Source organism: Cynocephalus volans, chromosome 2 (assembly GCF_027409185.1).
Source record: "Cynocephalus volans isolate mCynVol1 chromosome 2, mCynVol1.pri, whole genome shotgun sequence".
Classification (NCBI taxonomy): domain Eukaryota; kingdom Metazoa; phylum Chordata; class Mammalia; order Dermoptera; family Cynocephalidae; genus Cynocephalus; species Cynocephalus volans.
This window is the reverse complement of record NC_084461.1, coordinates 168,616,343-168,639,993: the sequence shown is the minus strand read 5'-3', so window position 1 is coordinate 168,639,993 and position 23,651 is coordinate 168,616,343. Positions and strand designations below refer to the sequence as shown.

The 23,651-nt window shown below is 42.7% G+C and overlaps 1 protein-coding gene across 1 annotated transcript in view; it reads right to left on the bottom strand.

The window, feature by feature from the left end:
* ADRA1A (adrenoceptor alpha 1A) overlaps positions 1-19,031 on the bottom strand; it is a 97,262-nt gene extending 78,231 nt beyond the window's left edge. The window contains exon 1 of the mRNA XM_063087324.1: positions 18,149-19,031. Within this exon, the coding sequence (XP_062943394.1) occupies positions 18,149-19,031 (883 nt within the window). The remainder of the gene's footprint in view (positions 1-18,148) is intronic.
* Positions 19,032-23,651: the final 4,620 nt, after the last annotated feature.

Here is a 23,651-nt window from a genome sequence, read left to right as displayed (position 1 = left end):
CTAAAACAAAAGGCCTTCTGGAACCTATTCCTCTCCTAGCATCTCTGTTTAAGACACCACCAATCCATGCCACAAGCAAAGCTCAAATACTGTTTTTTATTAAATCCACTCTGATTTCTCATAAGCAGCTTGATTCCTATTGAGTGGCCTTGAAATATCCCATGCTCTGCCCCGCCCTGGACATCTTACTGTCACACTCCTATTCATGTACTCATCCACACCTTCCACACAGCTTGACATCTCTGCCAATCTAATCTTATTTGAACACTGCTCTACTATGTCCCTTCCCTGCCTCCAGCCCCCAATGGCTCCCCCCTTCCTCTTACTTCAAGGCCAAACTCTTTATTTTATTTTATTAAGAATATTCATGAAATACAAAGCTAATTGTCACCCCATGTGCCCATGATGTGAGGGCCAGATTCATATTTGGGGCATATCCCTTACCAGAAATTACATTTGTACCCCATGGTTGATTGGATCAGGAAACTATGGCATAAATACACTATGGAATACTACTCTGCCATAAAAAAGAATGAAGGCCACATTCTTTGTCTGGTTTTCAAAAGACATTGAGGATAACATTGTCCTACCAAATCTGGTCAATGTTGTCTACCTTGACTCTTTCTCTCTCCACACACACACACACATAAGGATTATCTCACTAGCCCATGAACATGCTATGCTCACTCCTGCCTTGGAGCTTCCAATGGCTTTGCAGATTTTACCTTTCAAGACCCCGTTGAAGCCTCACTCCTCCATGGAGACCTCTGTTACTATCCAAGCCCTGCCTGACAATTTGCCTCTGGATTCCTAGAGCTTTTATAATGAATATTATCTTGTTCTGATGACCATGGTTATGTATGTGTTATCCTTTCTCCCCAGTTAGACTTGGAGGCAGTGGGTCTTCTTCAGTATCCTCTGTAAGATGTATCTCAGAACTGTGCACATGGTAGATGCTTAGTGCTTCATGAACACTTCTTGATTAATGAGCAAGTTCAGGATAAGACTGGACATGAAAACATCTGAGAACTCAGTGGACATTAGATGCACGTTGTTAATAATTTACTCCCTGCTCTGCTCCCTTCTGCTCAGTGCTCATCCCTCTCTTTGTCCTGGCTTTTTCTTTGTCTCTCATTAGTCTACTTCTTGCCTTTGTCCAGGAAACTAGAGGAGCTAATTAAGACAGTAGGGAGTCCAGGATTTTCTGTTTTCTTCTGGGGAAGGTGGTCATGACTAATGATCACCGTGGTTCTACTGAGGGAGTTAACAAGACATGGGGGGGGGGGAATCATGACAGAGCCTCTGTCACTTACCAGCGTGGTGGCATTGGATAAACTATTTGACCTCTATGAGCCTCATTGTTTTGGCAGGTAAAATGAGGATAAAAATACCTCCTAATTATCTTTTAAGGGAATGATGGAGTTAAATAAAATAATACTTGAATAATGGGCTGAGTATATAGGATTTGATGTACCAGAGGCAGAATGCACACAACTCATGTATGGCATGAGCATTTTCATTTTAAAGAATGATCCAGAAGGGAAATGTTTAAACCAAAGGAACTGATTAAAGTGGAAGATTCCAGACTCTGTAACAAACTGAAGGAGGAGAATTATCTGGAAATTACAAACAGCCCACATGGCTGCAGAGATAGAGCAGTCAAGTGAGTAATACATTAGCTAAGATGGGTTGGTTGTGACATAAATGTAAGTTGTATAAAAAATTGTGATTGTTTCTTGTAGTGTTTTTCTAATCAGAGATAGAAAATCATCAGCATTTTGGGCGTCATCATGAGATGATGACCAGCGTTGCCCATACAGAATGATATAGGCCCACCATCCTTTTCTAAAATCTTTGGTGCCAGGTGTGTTTTGGAATTCAGGATTTTTCAGATTTTATGTAAGTCGTATGGATCCTATATTGTATATTGTATCACATCACCAGTGGGGTGCGGGTTGGCACCCCATAATCAGACATACACATGTTTTTGTAACATGATAATGTGAATACAAATCTTTGATAAACTCACGTGAGCCCAGATTGGGTTTATTACCAATGAGTTCTGATCAGAACAGGTTTTGGCCTCAAGTTATTAATGCAGAACTTTCCCTCTTCAGTGCTTTTGAACATAGAAATCCAAAGGAATTGTGTACCTGTGCTATTCTATGTAGCTTTCTAAGGAAAAGAAGTAGTGCTCTTCAAAGCTTCCACTACATTTTGGAAATGTGAAACATAGTGGATAGAGATTCCAAAATGTACCACAAAGTTACAATAATCAAAATAGTGTGGTAATGGCATAAAGATAATAGACATACAAAATACAGAACAGAATTCCATTCAATGGAATAGAATTGACAGTCCAGCAATGAACTCATATATCTATGGTCAGCTGAATTTTGACAAAGTAGCAAGACCACTCAGCAGGGAAAAAAATAGCCTTTTCAATAAATACTACTTGGACAACTGGATTTCCACATGCAAAAGAATGAAGTTGTAAGCTTACCCCACATCGTATATAAAAATTAACTAAAAATGGATCAAAGACCTAGCTGTAAGAGCTGAAACTATAAACTCCTAGAAGAAAGCATGGTGATAAATCTTTGTAACCTTGGATTAGGCAATGATTTCTCAGATATGAGAACAAAAACACAGGTAACAACAACAAAAAAGTGGATAAATTGCATTCAGGGAAATGCCAAGTGATACCACCTCACACCCACTAGGATGGATGTAATTTTTTTGAAAAAGGAACATAACAAGTAATGGTGAGGATATAGAGAAGTTGGAACCTTCATACATTGCTGGTGGAAATGTAAACCCAGGCAGCTGCTGTGGAAGACAATGTGGCAGTTTTGTAATAAGCTAAACACAGAAGTACCATGTGACCCAGCAGTTCCTCTCCTAGGTATATATATATATACCTAACAGGTATTCGAACAAAAACTTGTACCCGAATAGTCACAGCAGCATTCACAAAAGCCAAAAGGTAGAAACAACTCAAAAGTCCATCAGCTGATAAATGGATTAAAAAAAAGGTATATCCATTAATAAATATTATCTAGTCATAGAAAAGGAATGAAGTACCAATACATTCCATGACATGAAATAAGCTTGGAAACATTACACTCAGAAATAAGAAGCATGTACAAGAGACCACATATCGCATGATTCCATTTGTATGCAGTATCAAGAAGAGGCAGGTCCATAGAGACTGATGGTTGTCGGGGACTTGGGGAGGGTGGAATGTGGAGTCACTGCTAACAGGATCCAGGTTTCATTTCAGGGTGATAAAAATATTTTGGAACTAAACAGTGTGATGGTTGCACAATATTGTCAATGTACTAAATGCTATTGAACTGTATAATTTAAAATGGTCAAAATAGTGAATTTTACGTTATGTGAATTTTACCACAATTAAAAAAAAAAAAAGAATTGACTCTCAATTCTTGTCTCTTTATTGCGGCATCTGGAGACCTCAGTTTTTGCTTTTTTTTTTTTTTTTTTTTTTTTTTTTTTTTAATCTCTGGCTACGATGTTGGAAACACAGTAAAAAAATAAAATCTGAATAATAATAAAAATTGGTTTTCTGCTTTAAGTGTGGTGTTTCTAAAGTATTTTGATAAATTTTAGGAATTCCTACAGCACACACCAGAGTTTTTCAATGTTGACTATTTTGCCATTTTGGGCTAGTTAATTCTCTGTTGTGGGGAGCTGTCCTGTGCATTGTAGAATGTTTAGCAGCATCCCTGCCCTAACACACTGGATGCCAGTAGCTTCTCTCACCCCAGTAGTGACGCTGTGATAACCAAACATTTCTCCAGACATTGCCAAGGGTCCCCTGGGGGTCAATAACATCCTTGGTTCTGAACTGTTGATGTGACCTCTTTAGCAATGGTTTGTTATTCTGGTTTTTCAACCTCTCCTAGAGTTTCCTTTAAAAAATCCATTTCAGACAAATTTTCTAATGACAGTGAAATAATGAAACAAATCAAAACAAAACACCATTGCAGATTGTAGGTAAACTTCAAAAACATTCCTCATTATGAGGTACTAAACTGCATGCACAACTTGTAAAAAGCAGGTTTCTAACAGGCAACTAAATGCCCTGGCCATAAGCTAAATGTGGACAGCACAATAAAAAAAAAAAAAAAAAAGTGTGTAACGTTCCCTTTTCAAACCCTTTTTGGGCAAAGACTCCTGCCCTGCCAGCATTCCAAAATAATGACAGCCCATGTGCCCTTGGTCAACTTTGCCTCATTTTCCTTTGAAAATGCAAACGCCGCTCCTTCCAGAACTTCTGATACCATTTAATGAGCCTGGAGTCAGATGCTGTCAGCAAAGAGAGCAACCTGTACTCCCGATCCCCCCCGAGGTGGCTGCTGCCAGCAGTGAGGGGAGGACTGCGTGTCTGAGACTCAGGTTTCCCCAGCTGCTTCCACCAGCTGAACTTCCAGACCCCCTACAAATAATTACAATTTGTAAGAATGAATATGCTAATATTATTGATTTGATCAGTGTATGTTGTACACTGGTGATTGTAGTCAACACTGTACCCCCAAAAATGTATAATCAATTATGCTTCAATAAAAAAATTTAAATTAATAAAAAAATAAATTTCAATACATCTAAAAGAATATACAGATAGGTAAAATGTTACATCACTGTTAAAATCCCTAGGGAAAGCCAATATGCATAAGCCAGCATCTCTGAGAAGTTTCTGGAAACTACAGTTCGGTTAGGATCAGCCTGAATGAAAGATTGATGAGTCCCCAGTTGACGTCAAGGAAAGAGGGTAAAGGTGAGGTGGCGCCCAGTTACTTCTCAGTAACACTCCCTGGGGCTTCCAAATGACAGAAACTGGAGACACGGATAGGCCCAGGGCAGCTTTCCAAAGACAAATCTCAGTGGTACCCAAGTGTCTGAGAAGAATGTCAATGCAGGTAGAAGCCCCTTGGCTGTCCCAGAAAAGGTCGGTGTACACAAGGGGAGGTTCTCTGGGATGGCTACCAGAGGGCCAGAATCATACTACCCGGAAGAGAGGCTGCTACACCTACTGTGCCAAGCAAACAGGACAAAGCAACTCTGCTGCACAAGTGAAACCCTTTACTTCTAGCACCTTCTCTGCTCTTGTGGACAAACAGATCTACACTCTGGCCAATTTAAGCTACAACAGAGACAATCCTTTTTCTTCTCCCCTTAATCTGAGTCTGAAAGATTTGAACAGGGATGCATCCAGTTTCAAACAAAGCCCTTTTTCAATTTTAATACTAGGTCACCTTCCATGAGGTTGAACAAAAAGGGAAAAATTACTGTACCCAAGAAAAGACTCAGCTATTCAGTAGAGGAGATCGATCTGAGGAATTAGAGCAAGTGTCTACCTTTAAAACAGTGATGTGAAAGAAGATCTCTAAATTGAACTGAAATGAGACTTAAGGAGATGGTGGGTTTATGAAACAAGTCTAGGTGATAATGAAGATGAAAATCAGAAGAAAATGGTGAAAAGGTGACTAATATGAGAGAAAAGTAAGAAAAAAAGGGAACGGACACAAGAAACCCAAAATATGGCTAATAGAAATTCCAAGAGAAAGAATAAAGCAGAGGATGTGAGCACTGAAGGATGCTAACTTTGGCTTCTGAGCAAAAAGGTGCGATGGGTCTCAGGCAATAGCAATGAACAGTTATGCCAAACCAATATTTTGAAATGTAAAAAAATACATAATCTGAATTCTATACCAGGTAAATTTTCTTTCACATGTTAAGGTTCAGGCCCATAAAGGCTCAGAAAATGTGTTTTGTTCATATTATTATTGTTAAATTTTATTTGGTGTTATACTCTTCTTTTATAATAAATGTTTAAACTTTGTGGGCTGTACAGTTAAGTCTGTTACTGCAGCATGGGAGCAGCCACAGGTGATATGTAAACAAATGAGTGTGGCTGTGTTCCAATAAAACTTTATTTACAAAGACTGGCCACAGTTTGCTGACCCCTGTTCCACATGGTAGATAAAGCAAAATCCAGAACTCAAGAGTGAGTAAATCACAGTATCTAACAGAGGGTGATTTGAATTACTAAACCAAATTACAGAAAGATACAAAAGACAGGATAGGCAATAAAAATTTTAATAGAAATAATTTAGATTTAAAATGCAAAGTTTTATTAACCAAAAGATATGGGTTTCAGGGAGGAGAGAAAATGAAAGCGTGCTCTACTTTTGTATTACATGGGCAAAGGCGGGGGCTGGGGTGATGGTGAGAGAGAAATGAAGATTAAAAAAATGCTTTTGAAAATCTCAAAGCTAACCTCTAGAAGAATTAAAAACAGAAGACAACCTTTCCAAAATACTGCAAAATTAAAAAGCAAAGAAAAAAATATGGTTCATTTTACAAAAGACAGAAAGCAAAGAAAAAAAAAAAAAAAAGGAAGTAAGTATAAAGCCAGAAGGTATAAAACAAAAAGACAAAAATCAAACCAAATAATCTGTTACAATAAATGAAAATGAGTCAAATCCTTGTAAAGAGACAAATATCCAGATTAGAGACACAGATTATAAAAAATCCATTTGATGTGAGATACACAAGCTGGTACATAAAAAGATGGCCAAGGTATATTGGCAAATGCAAACAAAATATATGGTAGATTGCAGCATTAATTTTTTTAAATGTACATATCAAGGAGAAATAATTAAATAGGACAAAACATCTAACTTTAAATGAAGGTATTATTGACTCAGTCTTTTATGTATAAAGCAACAGCATCAGCACATATAAAGCAAAACCTACTAAAAATATAAGAAATAATTGAAAGAAACTAAGCAGCAGAGGGAAATTTTATCATACCTGTCAATATTTGACAATAAAGTAGATAACGAATAAAAGTAAAGATAAAAGAAAAATGAATAAAGAGGATCTAGAAAACACCATCGTTAAATTTTAATTAATACTTACTAAACATTAAATCTATTAAACATGTCAATTATTGATTATACATTAAGTCATAAAGAAAACCTCAACAAATTCCATAAATTAGTAATTATTTAGTTCACACTGTCTGACCACAAAGCAGTAAATTAGAAATTAATTTTTAGAAAGCAGGGGGTAAAATTATCAATTATTTTCAAACTAACAAACAGTAACAAAACAACAAATCCTTTCCTGCCTACCCAGGACGAAGGAAATATTAAAAGTAGAAATACAGACCAATTGAAAAAAAAAATGAAATACAGACCAACTGGATGACAACATTGCCTAATAAAACATAAGGGAAGGATCTAAAGTTTGCTTAAAAGAAAATGTACAGCTTGAATTGTTTTTAATCTTAGACAAGAAAGAATTAAAATACATGAACTAAACATTCTGCTTAAGCTAATATGGAAAAGCAAAATATAACCAGAAAATGAAAGACCGAAATCTCTAGAGATTAAATTAATGTACTGGAAAACATACTTAAAATGATTAATAAATTCAAGACCAGAATTGTTTGAAAAAACTAATAAAATATACAGTATTCCAGGAAGTCTCGGTGAAGACAGAAAGAAAGAAAATACAAGTACATGATATGAGAAGTGAGAAAGACAGCAAAGAAATGAAAAATTACAAAATTTCATGTAGAAACAGAACCTCGATGAGAAGAAAAATGGAAAATGAGAAAATAAAGATTATCAAATCTGACAATCAGAATAGACCATTATCCATGGAAGAAATAGAAACCAGTCTCAAAGAATTGCATCCATAAAAGGAGCTGTGCCCAAATGTTTTATGGGCAAGTTTTTCAAGCCTTCAAGGAACACATAATTCTTATGCTATTTAAGCTGTTACAGGTCGTAGGAAAAAAAGGAAAAGTGCCACGATTTGCTTTACAAAATTAACATAAACCTGATACCAAGATGCAACAAAGACAGCACAATAAATAAAACGTAGACTCATTTCACATAGAAATATAGAAGCAAACGAGAAGTAAAAATATATAACATAATATAGTAACATCAAAAAGAATAATGCCACCTGATCAAGTAGAATTTCATCCAAGAATACATAGATGGGTTAACAGTATGAAATAAAATTTATCAAATCGATGTCAATGAAAACAGATTGTACTGATGTGTATCAAAAAAGCAGTATCTGATAACATAAAAAATTCATTTTTGATAGAATTGCACTTCAAAATGCAAGAAAATTCAAATGAATTTAAAGTCTAGGTCCATACAGTGTTGTAAACTATAGAAAGATACTTCCTTGATATGATGAAGTCTATTGATCTAAAACTGATAGTCAGTGCCGTGTCAAATGTCACAATGCCAAAGGAGCGTTTCCCAACTTCACTGTTGTAATCAGTTTTATAATTTGTTAGTAAGTGTGATTACAAATAAAGTGTAAATAACAGTTCAAAAGTAGTTTGAGAAGTAAATGAAGTTACAAAATGAGACCAGAGTTTTCCTGGATGATGAAAGAAGGCTAGACAAGATAATTTAGAAAAAGAATATTTATCCAAAGGCCTTAAATCAGAAAATATTAAAATGTATTATGAAACCACAAATTAAAATAATGTGGCACCAGTGCTGGAGCGGAGAGACAGATACATGGAACAGAAGTGGGAGGCCCAAAATAGATTCAAGATTCTTTTTAAATATAGTGAATGTAGTTTTCCAAAGAAGACAAAAAATGATGGATTCTTTGATAAATCTTTTGAGACTCTCTGGCTAACTATTTCAAAATAACTACAGTTAGACGTCACCTACCAAAAGACAAACATGAGTTCCAGGTAGATTACAAATGATGCTCTAAAGGAACTAGGAGGAAATAGATGTTATCTGACTTATGGCAGGAAGGTCTCTCCAAGATCCCTGAGAAGGTTCATTCCAGGAAGAAACAGATTAAAATATTTGACTACATAAAATTTTCAAATGTCCATGTATTTGTAAATATCATAAAACAACAAAATGCAAATAACTCAATGGAAAAAATAGTTTCAAAATATGTAGAAGGGTTATAATATTTTTAAATACTCCACATCTTTATTTCCTTTTTAGTAAATCTCTCTCTCTCTCTCTCTCTCTCCCCCAGCAGTCCACTTGCCATTACTATTCCATAGACGGGGGGCGCCTGGGAAGGAGGAGGGGTGTCCCATTTAGCCAGAAAAAGGAGGAAGAGGGACTTCCCTGTCTGCCGTGGAGGACTGGGTGGAAATGGATGGAGGTAGTGGAGGTGCAGTTGGGCGTTTGTCATGAGCTCCCCTCTCAACAAAGATGTGGAGGCTTTTGTGAATGTCTGAGATAAGGCCAGAGGTGCTTTTCCCCACTTTCTGCTCTGAATGTCGGAGAGAAGGTGGTCCTCACATAAGGGCTACCACTCCTGTTAAAGTGGCAGCCAGCAGGGTAGGACAGAGAGTGAGCCCGGGGTAGCAGCCTGCGTGGCCTGGAAGGAACCCACGGAGATGTCCACACCCTGAGACGACTGGGACGCAAACGTTGCTGAGTATTTGGCTCAGAAGGTTGCCAAAGGTGTTCATGGGAGCTGCAGGGACAACGTGACTTCCTGACTGACAGCAACAGAGCAAGGAACCAGTGGAGTCACAGTCACACCTTGAGAATTGTAGCTGCAGTGAGGGCTGGGTGGGGCTGGTTCATCAGGTGGGGACACAGTCTGTGGGCCAGCAGCCTCAGACTCATTGGGTACAACAGCTCGAGGGCTGGGATGAGCATCTAGGAGCCGATCACTGGACTGAGCCAACCTCCCAAGTGCAAGAAGCTGCACAAACACAAATTTTAAAAAGCAGGATTAGGGCCAACAGCCCTAATTTACAACCCCTCCCTGACTGCCAAGGGGTTATATAAGCCTCTTAGCCTGGTCAGCACATTACAGGACAATTCAGAAAAGCAGAGAACTGTGGTCTGAATGTTTGTGTCCCCTCAAAATTCATGTGTTGAAATCCTAACCCTCAATGAGTATAAGGAGGCAGGGTCTTTGGGAGGGGACTGAGAAAGAGGCCCCAGACAGCTGCCCCACCTCCTCCACCCGGTGAGGACACAGCTGGAAGGCACTATCTGTGCCCCAGGAAGCAGCCCTCCCCCGACACTGGAGCTGCAAGTGCCTTGATCTTCCCTTCCAGCATCCCAAACTGTGAGAAGCATGTTTCTCTTGTTTATAAGCCACCCACCTTATGGTGTTTTGTTATAGCAGCCCGAATGGACTAAGACACCAAGTTATACAAAAGAGAGAGAGTTTGCAAATGCTATGCATAAATTACTAGATCTGATGGCGCTTACTGGATTTATCTGAAACCGTGTGTGTGTGTGTGTGTGTGTGTGTGTGTGTGTGTGTGTGTGTGTATTTTCATGGCTGTTTGTGAAAAAGATTACGCTGGTTTTTAGAAAATTAAGAAGCTACATTTTCTCAGCACGTATTTCTCAGAATATAGTGTGCGAAGACTGGCAACCCAGAATTTATGACAAATAAGTGATTAATATCTTCAATGTATAAAATGAGCCTACAGATAAAAAAAAATAGAAAAACCACTGTGTAAAAAGTGGTCAAAAAGGACTGACAGGCAGTTTCTCAAAAGAAGAAATAAATGACTAATGCAAATAGGGAAAGAAATTTTCAAACGGTAAAGAAACATTATATATATATATATATACACATATATATTGACCGGTAAGGGGATTGCAACCCTCGGCACGGTATGGTCCGTACCACTCTCAGCCAGTGAGCGCACCAGCCATCCCTATATAGGATCCGAACCCGCGGCCTCGGCGCTACCAGTGCCGCACTCTCCCGAGTGAGCCACGGGGCCAGCCCCAAGAAACATAATATTTAAAAATGAAAAGCCGCTATGCAAGTGTCAAATTGGCAAATCAAATAGCATACATCAACCTGTTAGACAACAGAAATGCCTTAGAAAAGTGTCCTCACATCCACCATGAAACTCTGAGGTAGCAAAACACAGCAATGACTTGGTTACTAAGTGACTAAGGAGTTATTACTCCTTCAAAGCAATATCTTGCAGTGCTATGGCATGATTTGAGAGTCGGCTATTGTTCAAAGCGTTGTTAGAATTCATTGTCAGTGTCTTCTGAGCCTGAAGCACATTTTTTTGAATATGATGGCAAATCTTCATTGACAGATTTGTCTTGTGAGAAGAGCCAAAATTAATTTAAAGCCAAGTCTGGTAATACTATTTGCGATCACAAGAAAATTTCTCATAAATCTAAGCTCTGAAGGCAATGACTAAGGAGGCATTCCAGAACTCTGCAGCAGCTCATGGAAACAAGTATTTTAAATGGCATGCTAGAAGGACCGTAGTTGGCAGGATATAGCTCACCCTCTCCGAGGTAATGTTCTCCCAACTGGTCTATCCACAATCTTCTTTTCACGAAGCCTCTGATATTTTGAAAGGTAAACTTGATCATGTCATCCGTGGTCATCTTCCGATAAAAACTAAAACTCATAAAATGGCTATAAGGGCTTGTTTAGTCTAGTCCCTCTCTTTCCAGCTTCCTTGGACACCAGTTATCTCTTGGCCTCTCAGCTCTGGACACAGTGGCCTTCTAGAAAATCCTCATAGGCATCAGGCCGGCCCTGCGAGAGTCTTTGCACATTCTGAACCCTCCCTCGCCTTTTAGACACTAAACACCTACTCATTCTGCAGCTCTTGGCTCAGAGGTCAAGCCCCCCTTATCAGCAGGACTTTTCTGCTCTCTCTGCCCTGGACCACCCTTATCCACAGTATATGTTTTCAAGGTACCATCAGCCTTCATTGCACTGGACACAGTTTTGGATTATTTCATGTGGTTATCTGATTAGTGTCTCTCTCCCCCTGGAGATGAGAAGCCTGCAGGGAGGCAAGGACTCCGGCTGTCTTTACCGGGTGCATTACGTAAGCCCAGCCCAGCACGGGAGGGAAGTTCTCAGTATAACAGATGGATGAAAGACAAGTGGTATTTGACATTCTTGTGAGGCTGGTATTCTGCAAGAGGACCACAAAAACCCCCTCTCCCCTGTGAACCTGCTGCTCTGCCATCAGATGAGTCCATTTCCCTTTCCCTCAAACCCAGGCTGGTCTCATGACTTGCTTTGACTGCAGCAAGATGCTGGGCCCAGCTCTTCAAAGGCCTGGCAGCTCTGCCATGGCTCTTTTGGAGAGAACTGTCATGCTAGAAGAAAGCTGGTTTAGACCACTGGAGGAAGAGCAGCCGCCAAGACTGACAGCCAGATTAGCTGTGGCTGACCTATTCCTGGCCCACAGAATCATGAGCCACAAGATGGTTATTGCTTTAAGCCACTATGTTTGGGATGGTTTATGTGGCCGTAAGAATAACTGAAAGACTGGCCTCTTGTCTTGAAATAAATCCTACTGGCTGTTCGATTTTCTTCATACAATTATCTCTAATAGGTCAACCATTTCGGTAAAATTCAGGAGTCCGATCCCTTTGTATCTGCAGCAGAGCAACACTTAACCCCTGGTTATCTCAGGCATCCACTGAGGAGTCAGAGTCATATGCCGTGTATATAAAATTACAAGTACTTGTCCTTTTTCCTTGCCATGTTTCACGTGTTACCATCTGAAACTTTGCTAGGTGTTTAATTATTCACATTTTAAGTTCATGAGGGCAGGGATTTGCTTGTCTTTATCACTAGCGATTGTCAAGCTGCCTGGCTTATAGTAGCTGATCAATGAAATTTTGCTGAATAAATAAATCATTCTCTGCCTCACTACTTTCATCTGATAAATCCCCTGCCAGCTCCTCCTCTCCAAAATCCAATCCAAACCTCTCCACCACTGAGCTGTCTCCCATCCTTTTTTAGACATAATTCTCAAATATCCTATGTGCATATGAGCTTCATCTCAGCCTGACATTGCCTCTGTTGATTCAGAGATAATAGTAATGGCTTTGGTCAAATATTAATGCTGGGTTTTGCATTTAAATCAGATAACATGTCCAGAATTCAGACCTATAACCACATGGTCAATGAATGTTGGCCCCCTTCATACCTTTTTTTCTGATGCTCTCTCTTTCTCAGACCTTCAAGGACCTCCTGGCAACATCCGCATGTCAACATATGTCAGTAATGGTCTGTAACTCATACGAATTATGGTAAGAGTAAAATTTACTGCCATTTACCCTGTGTTAGGCACCATGCTAGGCAGCTGACCTGTACAACAGCCTCTGTTTTATGAAAAAGAAAGCCTAGGTGTACATCTCAGGCCAGCATCTTTTCCGCCCAGCACCTGCCTCTGGAACTAGTAGGTTCTGGACAACAGGATGAAATATGCCAAGGCAAGTCACGTTTTTCCCCCTTCCTCCTATTCCATAAGCTGATGCTGACAGTGTCATGTTCTCTCTACTCATCTCCATGATCAAAACTTGTTTTTTAAATGCATTCACTCCAGGGTGTAAATGACTGATAACGACCTCAATTGTGACCTCTCTCTGCTGAAGGAGTCCTGAATTTCAGTCATTTAGGATGCAGAAAGGAAAGAAAACTAGCAAGATGTAGACCTGAAAGCAGGCGAGTCAGATGCCTACCTGCAATCACAGCAAACAACCCAGTGTTGGCAGGGACGAGCGTGGGAAAAGAGAAGTGTGAAGGCTACGGTGAGGGGACAGAGTCTTCGCAGTGTAGAGCAGGAACTTACGGCGATGAAACAGAGTCTACTCACCTGATTTTCTTGGTCGGTTCCTATAGCATGTGGGCACTTCGCCTTTTGGCTTTGTGTACTACACTCATCCCTGCCCGATTTTAGATCCAAATCCCTTTGCTGTCCAGCAGCTTAGCACAGACTGATAACCTCTTCTTCCCTAGAGAGCACTTGTCATTCTTAAGAGCTTATGTCCCTTGTGTATGATAATATAATGGCAAATTTATGCTTCTGATCCCATTTTGCATGAAAAATGTGCTTAAGATAGTTTTAAAAAAAAACAAATAACATCTCACTGATTGCCCAGCAGAAGTAGTGCTATCTTCTTAAGTCCCTGCTCAGTCAACAGCAGTACTTCTGGAAGCTTTTGCAGTGACTTCTGGAACACAGTTAATGATGTATTTCTCAGCACCTCCTGATACCGCTTTCAGCATCAATCCCACAGAGTTGAATTAATTCTTCACAATTTGTCTCCTTAACTACATTGTGAGGCCAATGAGGGCAGGGAATGGGCTTCATTCATCTTTTTGTTCTGTCTAACTCACTGCCTGGTACTTGTTATACAGTCAGTACATCCTGGAAGAAACAGTCTCTCCTTCAAGGGTGTAAAGAGGAAATTGTGGACCCCAGATGGCGAGTTTAGGGATCCTTCACCCTACTGAGCAACCTACTCAAACACTGCTAACTCTGTGTTCAATTTTCCTCCCATCGCACTACATTACATGATTGAAAGGAAGCCCACTGAGTCTGAGTGCTCTTGTCTGACCACAACTTCTCTCCACCATAACATCTTCCCATCGACATTATTGTCCCCCTCGAGAGCAGATCCAGGAGGGAGGCTATCATTAGACCAGTGCGTCCACCTTCCCCTAGAGGACATCAGGACCCAGGCCATCCTGCACATCCCCCGAGATAGCTCAGTCTCCACCATGAGTCTGAACCGCCCAGGGCACCTACTGTCACCTGGGTTCTTTCCACCACCTGACCCAGTTGGTGTCCCTCCACAAACGCCCCTTCTCACCACGCTCCTAGAACTCATGGTCATGAGCAGTGTCCCCTGTATCCCTCAGCCTCTCAGCTGCTGGAGAGCAACATGCAACCTTCTTGACTGTTCTGCTTTAAAATGATGACCGTAAATCTCAAATAGGCCCGGAGGACTCCCTGATGACTCACCAAACTTCCATAATATATTTACTCTTCCTCTCTCAAAGATGAATATTCCATATCCCCTCTTTGCTCTTCAAACTGCTGTTATTTCCTATTCCTTCCTCTCTCTTAGCTGATGATCTTGTTTCTTAATTCACAGAGGCCCCAAAAAATATTCTAGAAGATCTCTGTCTCTTCCCTCCATATCTTCTGCTTTGGTGGTCAATCCCCTGTCCTTCCTTGTCACTTTCCAAACCTCCACATGGGCACTGAATCCCATATCCATTTTGCCCCACATCATCCATGCCCCCCTCTATTCTATTATTTCCATCAGAATATAGACATGATATCCTATCTCCCATCTTTGGAAACTCTGTATAGATTCCTCCAGCTACACTAAATTTCTGGCTCCACTGTCTAGCAAAACTATTTAAAGGATTTGTCTAATTTCCTTGTTCCCAGTTCTTCATTTTTTGTTCTTTCTAGGAAGCACACAGTCAGGCTTTTATTCCCATCACCCACTGAAACTCTTGGCCTCATGTGACCTCTTCATTGCCAAGTCCAGAGTTGGTTCCAGTCTTCTCTTACTTGACCTAGCAGCTGTATGTGGCACAGTTGATTACTCTTGCCTTCTTGAAACATTTGCATTTGGCTTTGGGGACAACAAACTCTTCTGATTTTCCTTCTACCTCCTGGGCCACTCTTCCTCCAACTCTTTTGCTGGTTATTTCTTTTCTTTTTCCAGACCCCCTAGTATCGGAATGTCCCCAGGCTCAGCTGTCTCTCTATATCTTCTCTCTTGTGGATCTCTTCATTCCTGTGCCTTTAAATACGTTGATGTGTTCCAAGTTTATATCTGTAGCCCCTCTTCCCCTCCAAGCTCCAAATGCATAAATCTAACTGTCTACTTGTCAACTATACTTAGGTGTCCAGTACAGACTTCTCAACGTAGTGCATAAAAATTAAGTACTCCTATTTCCCACTCCCTCCAAGCCCTTTCATGCCTGTCCTCTGGTTTTCCTCATGTCAGTAAAATGCACTACTACTTACCCAGTTGTTCGGGCCCTGAACCTTTAAGTTATATTTAATTCCTCTATTTTTCTCACAGCTTGTGTCCGAACTTGTCAGATCTACATTTGAAATAAGTGCTGCATGTGATGACTTCTCTCACATCCACCTGTCCCACCTGAGTCCAAGGCACCATGACCCTTCTCTTCTCCTGCTTCCGCTCTCACCCTCAAACAGCCCATTCTTCACTCACCAACCAGAACATTCCTTTAAATGTATGAATGAGCCACTTACCTGCTAGAAACCCTCCAATGGCTTCCCATCATGATTTGAATAATATGCAAATTGTACATATATTACTCTGGCTTACAAGACCCCCCCATGACTTTGACCTTGTCTATCTGCCCAGTCTCTTTCTGACCTTGTCCTCCCCTTCACTGTCTGTTCATCCACACTGGCTTCCTTGCTCTTCTTAAACAGTTCTGGTCCTATTCCATCTCTGTGCTTGCTGTTCCCTCTGCTCGGGAAGCTCTTCCTTCCAGATCTTGCAAGGTCTGCTCCTCACTTCTGTCAGGTCCTTGCTCAGATATCATCTCTTCAGACAGGACTGTCTGACCACCCATCCCATTGACTTTGTCGAACTCTCACCTCTTATCCTGTTGACATTTTGATACTGCAATAATTAATTCTTGACTTTTTAGGATATCTCTGTATGTTTTTGTCTATTCCTCTAAAAGAATGCAAACGTCTCATTGGCAAGCACTGTTCTGCCTTGATCACCCTAAGTGTCTAATAAACACCTGTGGAGTGGGCAGATGCATGAAAAATGTGCAGTTCAGGAGGCAGGAAGAGATGGGATGCAGGAAGGTAGTAAGCAGGCAGCGGCTCAGGTAAAGAGTGTTATTTCAATAGATTCAAAGCTGTGATATACTTCCAGGAGCAGAGTAAGAAGTAATGACGGGCAGGCGTGATGGAAGAACAGGTGGTGGGCTGAGAAGGGGCCCTCTGGCAAACTTTTAGAACAAAAATTTCTGCAATAAAAGAAATGATCTATATCTCTGCTGTCCAAAGCAGTAGCCACTGGCCACATGCAGCTATTGAGGGCTTAAGATGTGGCTGGTGGGACTGAGGGACTGAGTATTAATTTTATCTAATTTAAATAACTACATGTGGCTGGTGGTTATAGGTATTGGAAACTGAAGAATCCCTTCCCTCCACTTGTGACTGCAAGATAATAATGTGTACTTCATCGATTGTTGAGAGGACTATTGAAATAAAAAGCCTGGAAAGTATCTGGAACATAGTTGGCACTACAAAAACAATACCTGCTGTTATGATACAGAGTTGCAAATTAAATGAAAGTACACGCTGTTTAAATTTGGATCTAAACCACCTGAAATGGACTTTTATTAATTTTTTAACATGACTTTTTTTTAGAATTAATAGATAACCAATGTGTAAGTCTGTACTTGAGCTTACAAACTAAAAATAGCAAACAACCATTTTGGGATCCCACTGAAGGCCTTTCAGAGATACATGACTAATCCAAGTGGATCAGCTTGCTGATTGAGCAATTAGTTTTGACAATAGTTAATTTAGCATCTGCAAGAATTGGATTTGTAACATTACTGTTTTATTTTCAAACAGTGTCATCTTCAACTTCCCAGATGATTTTGGAAAAGAATAATGTTTGCTTTAACACTTATTATTAAAACAAAGGAACAGGTATTTACTTAATCAGAAGCACTATGATGAATTCTTTAAGGCTTAAATTGGTTTGAACATAAAATCATATTTTTTTCTTCTTAGTGGCTCACCGTACTTCCTTCCATACTGAATCACAGAAAATAAAATTAACACAGATAAAGAACAACACAAGGAGGCCATTGGTCTTTATGAATAATCTATGGTAATAAAATCACACATTTTCCCAGAATAAGCACGGGGCTTCTTTTCAGGACAAGAGAATTTGCAGTCCCTAGCAGAGTGACAGTGGCATTCCACAGCCTGCCTAAGTACTTGGTGGAGACTTGAAAGAAGGCAGATGTATTTAAATTAAACACATGCTTAAAGACGTTAAGAAAAGTTGACATTCTTATTAAGGAGACCGGATTAATCTGCATCAGTTGCAAGCCTCTTTGCAGGAGCTGAGAAAGTGCCCTAGGACCTAATATAAATAAGAAAGGAGTGGAAGAGAATGGAAATCCACATTTCTACAACGGAGCCTTTCCCAACTGCCTTATAGCTCTGCAGTTTGAAATGCAGATCCTTCCTTTTCCACCCTTGAATGTGTCTAGGGTAAGGGAGAGGGAAGAGGGTGAACAGTAAATACTAAGACCAGGTGTTGTCAAGACTTACCAATGGGCATCACTAAGAAAAAGGGCAGCCAGCAGAGGACGAAGCAGCCGACCACGATGCCCAGGGTTTTGGCGGCTTTCTTCTCCCGGGAAAATTTGAGGAGCCTCACCGAGAAATGCGTCTTGTTCTTGGCGCTGGCCACCCCGCTGCCTCCTGCGGGGACGTTTTTCCGATGGATGCGAAGTGTCACTTGCTCCGAGTCCGACTTGTCGGTCTTGAGGCCGGACTTGAGGCCCCGGCTCTCCCTCTTGGCCACCACGTAGACCCGGCAGTACATGACCAGGATGATGGCCAGTGGCACGTAGAAGGAGCCCAGCGCCGAGAAGAGCACGTAGCCCGGCTCCTCGTTGATCTGACAGATGGTTTCGTCCTCGGGGGCCGGCTGCCTCCAGCCGAACACGGGCCCGATGGAGATGACCAGGGAAAGCGCCCAGACGCAGAGCAGAGCCATGAGACCCCTCCGCTGGGTGACGATGGTGGGGTAGCGCAGCGGGTAGCTCACGCCGATGTAGCGGTCGATGGAGATGATGCAGAGGCCCATGATGGAGGCCGTGCAGCACAGCACGTCCACGGCCGCCCATATGTTGCAGAAGACCCTGCCGAAGGCCCAGTAGCCCAGGACCTCGAAGATGGCAGAGAAGGGTAGCACTGTAGACGTGAGCAGGAGATCGGCCACCGCCAGGTTGACGATGTAGTAGTGAGTGACCGAGTGCAGATGCCGGTGACAGGCCACGGAGAGGATCACTAGGATGTTCCCCAGCACCCCGAAAAGGATGAGGCCACCCAAGATCACCCCGAGCAGGATGGCCTTGGAAATGTTCACCGGTGCCGGCGGGTGGGTGCAGTTGGAGCTGTCGGAAGCATTTCCGGAGAGAAACACCATGGTCCCAGCCGGGCCGGGCGACGTCCGGCTCTGGAGAGCCACCCCCGGGGACGGGGCGGAGGCGGGAGCGGGGAAGCAGGTAATCAAAAGGTTTGGGCTCAGGGGAGCCCCGCCAGCCGGCTTTGGCTGAGGGTGAGAGAGAACGCGTGGGTGGGAAACAAACCCAGCCAGCCCTGGAAACCCTCAGAAGGCCACGCTAAGGGGCAGGGCATTAAAGGCGACATGGCCAGGGGCCTGCGGGGCTGCCCCGGGACGCTCTCCACCCGCTGCGCTAGCCTGGGACCGCACCTCTCTCCCTACCCGAGGCTTGGCGCGAAGCTCGAGGAGATACGTTGCAAAAAGCAATTCCAGAATTACAGGAGTACGCTTTTCTGCGCTGTCTGATCCGCCCCGGTGGGGTGTAGATTCAGCATTCTGCACATAATTTGGAATTCAAAAATCCAGAGCCAGTCTTTCCCCAAACCACAGGCAGCTATGGACCAGCTGTCGTCTCTCAAGGGCAGGGACCGTAGGCACCTGGGCGCTGCTCCTGGCCCGCAGTTACCCACATTTTGAGCCGCCCCACCGTGGGCTCGTGCTGGCTTCAGCTTCTAGCTCAGGGGCCGTGGGACGTCGGTGTGAAATATTTGCCGACACCGAGGTGGCTGCGGAGTGTCTGTTGTCTGCGTCTCCCTGAAAGAGCGCAAAGAGAAAGGCGGGCTGTGAGCCAGGCGCCCTGGGGAGAGAGGCCGTTCCCGGCTCGACAGGCAGTCGGACCCCAGCAGGCAGCCTGGCACAGTCTGCGGTCCAGGGCCGGCTTCGCCTGGCCACCGCGGAGGCGACAAGGGTGTGGACAGCGCGCCACGTACCCGGCACCTCCGCAGCTGGGAGCCTGCCGTAGCGCGCTCTGCCGCGCCGCCTCTGACAGAGTTCAAGATCAGAAGCAAAACCAAAAAACAAAAACAATACAAAAAAAAAAAAAAATCAGAATATTCAAGCTGTAGCGTGCGGCAGGCTGGTTGCGAGCGCCGGTACCGCGGAATTAAAACCCCGAACCCCCCAAGCGCGTTTGTGGCTAGCGTGTGTGTCGCACCGAGCCAAGCCGGTGGAAACGGAGGATATACCCGGCTGTCATTTGAACAGGTTGCCTCACAGTCACCTGGAGGGGGCGGCCTGGGAGAGGGAACCGCTGCGCCCCGGGGACCGCAGGGCCAGTGCCACGCGCACGCTCACGCCCGAGGAATTGGCACTTGGGTTTAGGGAGCGCGCAGATCTGTCGACCAGCCAAGCCGGCCTGAGAGCCGCGTCCCGAGCAAAGCCGGGAGGGACTCGAGGGCTGAACGCGACTTTTGTCGGTTCAGGATGCATTTCCAAGCCACAGGGTCCACCGGCCCAGGGGCTTGAGCTGCGAGCCACACCCGGACTGCTGGGGCACGGGGTAGGGAGGGCATCACTCCGCAGAAGGGACTTTGCAAGTGCCAGTCACTGCGGATTTTGCAGGCGTAAAGATCAAGCCGGCGTGCCAGCGGACAGGGAAACCTCTGGTTTTCTAGGCAGGGGACCGTGATCTGCGTAAGAAACCCGGGTTTCCATCACTGCAAACGGAACGTAGAAACTCGGGCATGAGTACGGGGCGTGGGGACGTGCCCACCCAGTCTTCTGGATTGCCCCGAGGTGGGACCTCTCTGCAAAGGCCGCTGTGAAAATCTCAAGTTCAAGACCTCACAGGTGGTACTAAAAACATGCCACTGCGTTTTCTCCTACCTCGGGGCGCTAAGTGCCAAGCACGGGGTTAAAAAGACACTTGTTAACTAGAAGGTAACTTCCCAGAACACGAAAGGGAGCCGGGGTGAGGTAGGGGCGCTGGTAGAAGACCGCGTGCGAAAGGCGGGAGGCGCTTAGGGTAAGTGGGGATCCGTCTCATCCAGGGGCCCGGGGAGGTCGGCTCTCACCCACCCTCCCTCCTGGATGCTCGCGCCCCGCGCCCCACGCACTCACCTGAAACCCCCGTGGGGAGGAGCGCGCCCGCGTGCGGGGGACCTGCGACCCGGCTTCAGTCCCAGGAGCTGCCTGCAGCCCTTGGCGGGGGGGTGGGGGGGGGGGTCAGGGGGGGCGTCTCTCGCAAGAACCAAATCTTACTCCTTTTGTACCCGCTGACTCACCCCTCCACCGCAGATGCCTTTAAGCTCCTGGCTCGCTATCGCTTTACCTGGATATTTGAAAATAGAAAAGGAAAAAACCAAACAAACAAACAAAAAACAACCAACCAATAACTCCACAATCACCCTTTTAATATTCAGCTCCCCGACGCCAGAAAAGAATGGCAAGGAACTTTGCAGCTCTCGCTGACGTAACGCAGGCAGAAGCCCAGCTAGTACCGTAATCTCCGGCTGTTACCGTATTACTCTGTGGCAACAGGCACAGCCGCGAACAGTGGTAGTTTTTCCCTCCTGCGTGTGTGTGTGTGTGTGTGTGTGTGTGTGTGTGTGTGTACGTGCGTGCGCCTGTGTGTAGAGGGAGTTATTTGTAGTAAAGAACTTCTTTAAATGGTCTAATTTAAAAATAAAGAAAAAATGATACCCTTGCCAGATATTACTGTGTGTGGTGCTTATTTTGAACAGCTTGATTTGATTAACACTTGGACTAGGTTCTGTTAAAATCAAGAAGCATATTGGGATGCCAAAAATGCAGGTAAATTATATTGTTTGCAGTTGTTTTAAAAAGCAAGTAAAATCAGATAAAATTCAATACAACTGACTGTAAAATAAAATTATATTTCCAGGAAGATAAAGTGAGCATATCTAAACCTTATTAAATATGACTCATCTATTTCTTTAGACAAATGGATTTAAAAAACATTATAGTCCTACTGAAGTTTCTCACATAGTTCAGTGTTTACAAAGTGTCACACATTCTTTTCCAGTTTTCATAAGAAAATGTATCCTTTAAGGAATGTTACTTCTCTTTAATTTTCTATAGTTTATTAACAGTTGGATTAGGAAAAGCTGGCACTACCAGTCTTATTTACTTTTTTTCTAGTAAATTCCATGTTCTGTTTACCTTATGTTTGAATAAAGCCATATGTGTTTCAGAATATTGGGAACATACAAGAATTTTTCCCACTCTGATTTCCACGTTCCAAGTCATCTTCTTTCATCTTTATTGATTCAGACAAAGCACAAGGTTTTTAAAGTATTTACTAGGATCCCTTAAACCTAGTTACAAAAGGGTAACTTTGAGCAGTGTCATGCACTTAAATTTCCTCCCCTGAATAAAAATTTATTAATATTATTAACTTTTCCAAATGAAATAATGTTTGGGAGGCTCTTTTGTAGCAGTAAATCTCAAAATGCCACAGAGGAATGCCAATGAAAGGGTAAAGAAGCCCTATGTCTTTGAAGACCTAATATTTAGACTTCTTCTTCTTTTTTTTTTTTTTACACAGAATCCTCTTGCACCTCCCTATGTCTATACGGATAGTCCCACACATCTCACATTTCGTTTGACTTTAACATTACTTAAAAAATATATACACAAATGGCTGTTCATCCATAAACTGAATTTTATGCTATAGAAGGAATCTACAGGTTGAGCAGACAGCTCTCTGGTCACACAGCCAGTTGCTTTCTCTGGAATTCAGGTGGAGGAGGCTAGACTATAATTCCTTGCAACTCTTACACCTTATTACCAAATATGTGTATAATGTCTGTTGCCCAGAATTCCCATCCACCAGAAAGACATACATTGTTTAGTTTCATATTCATTAACCTGTGCCATGAATGTGAGTTCTCTATTAAAATCTGTTCCATGGTAGATAAGGGAAGTAGCGTTATCAGCAAGAAAAGCAACTGAAAATTGCTCAGCTCTGCAAGGTCAGAATTTACAAAGGTCTTTGGAACTCCCAACCCCCACCTCCTGACAAAGAACAACACACACATTCCCCGTCTCCCCCTAGTAACTAACTAGCCAACGAACTAGCTAATGCCAAGACTGGGAAAATTAGCTACCAGGTAGGTCTTTAAAATCTGCTTCTCAGCTCGTGAATATCAATGTTTGCAAAATTAACTCTTAGAACCAAATTTTAAGTTGCTAACCATCAACTCAGAAACAGGAAACTATTCATCTGTTGGTTACTCGTTAAAGAATAATTGACATGGTTGTCCCGGGATGATGTGTCTGAATTAGACGCTGTGGGTAGGTGTAGTGAAGAGAGACTAGTCTGTGGAGTTGCTACCCTCCTATGATACCATGGCAAAATCTAGCTTTTCTGAGCCTGGGTTTTCTAATTTTTAAAGAGAGACAATGATACCCCCCAGGGCTGTCATTAGGGTTAAATGAAATTACATTTCTGAAGAATGCATCTCATAGTGCTTCTTAACTCTTTTATTACTAATGTTATTGCCCCTTTCCCTTTCTGCTCATTTTGTATGCTGCTTTAAGGCAAAATATACTTCTAACCCAGAGTAGTCCAAAAGCACTGGTAGGATCAGCTGGAGGACGTGCTAAATGACCTGGGCATCACACTTGGGCCCAATGGTGTACAGAATGACCCAATGTGGCTGAGGTGGGAGAGCTGGATTTGCTCACTGGCTACTCCTTTCTATCCCTCCCCCCGTCCTTTTCCCATGTCTTGAGGGGCCA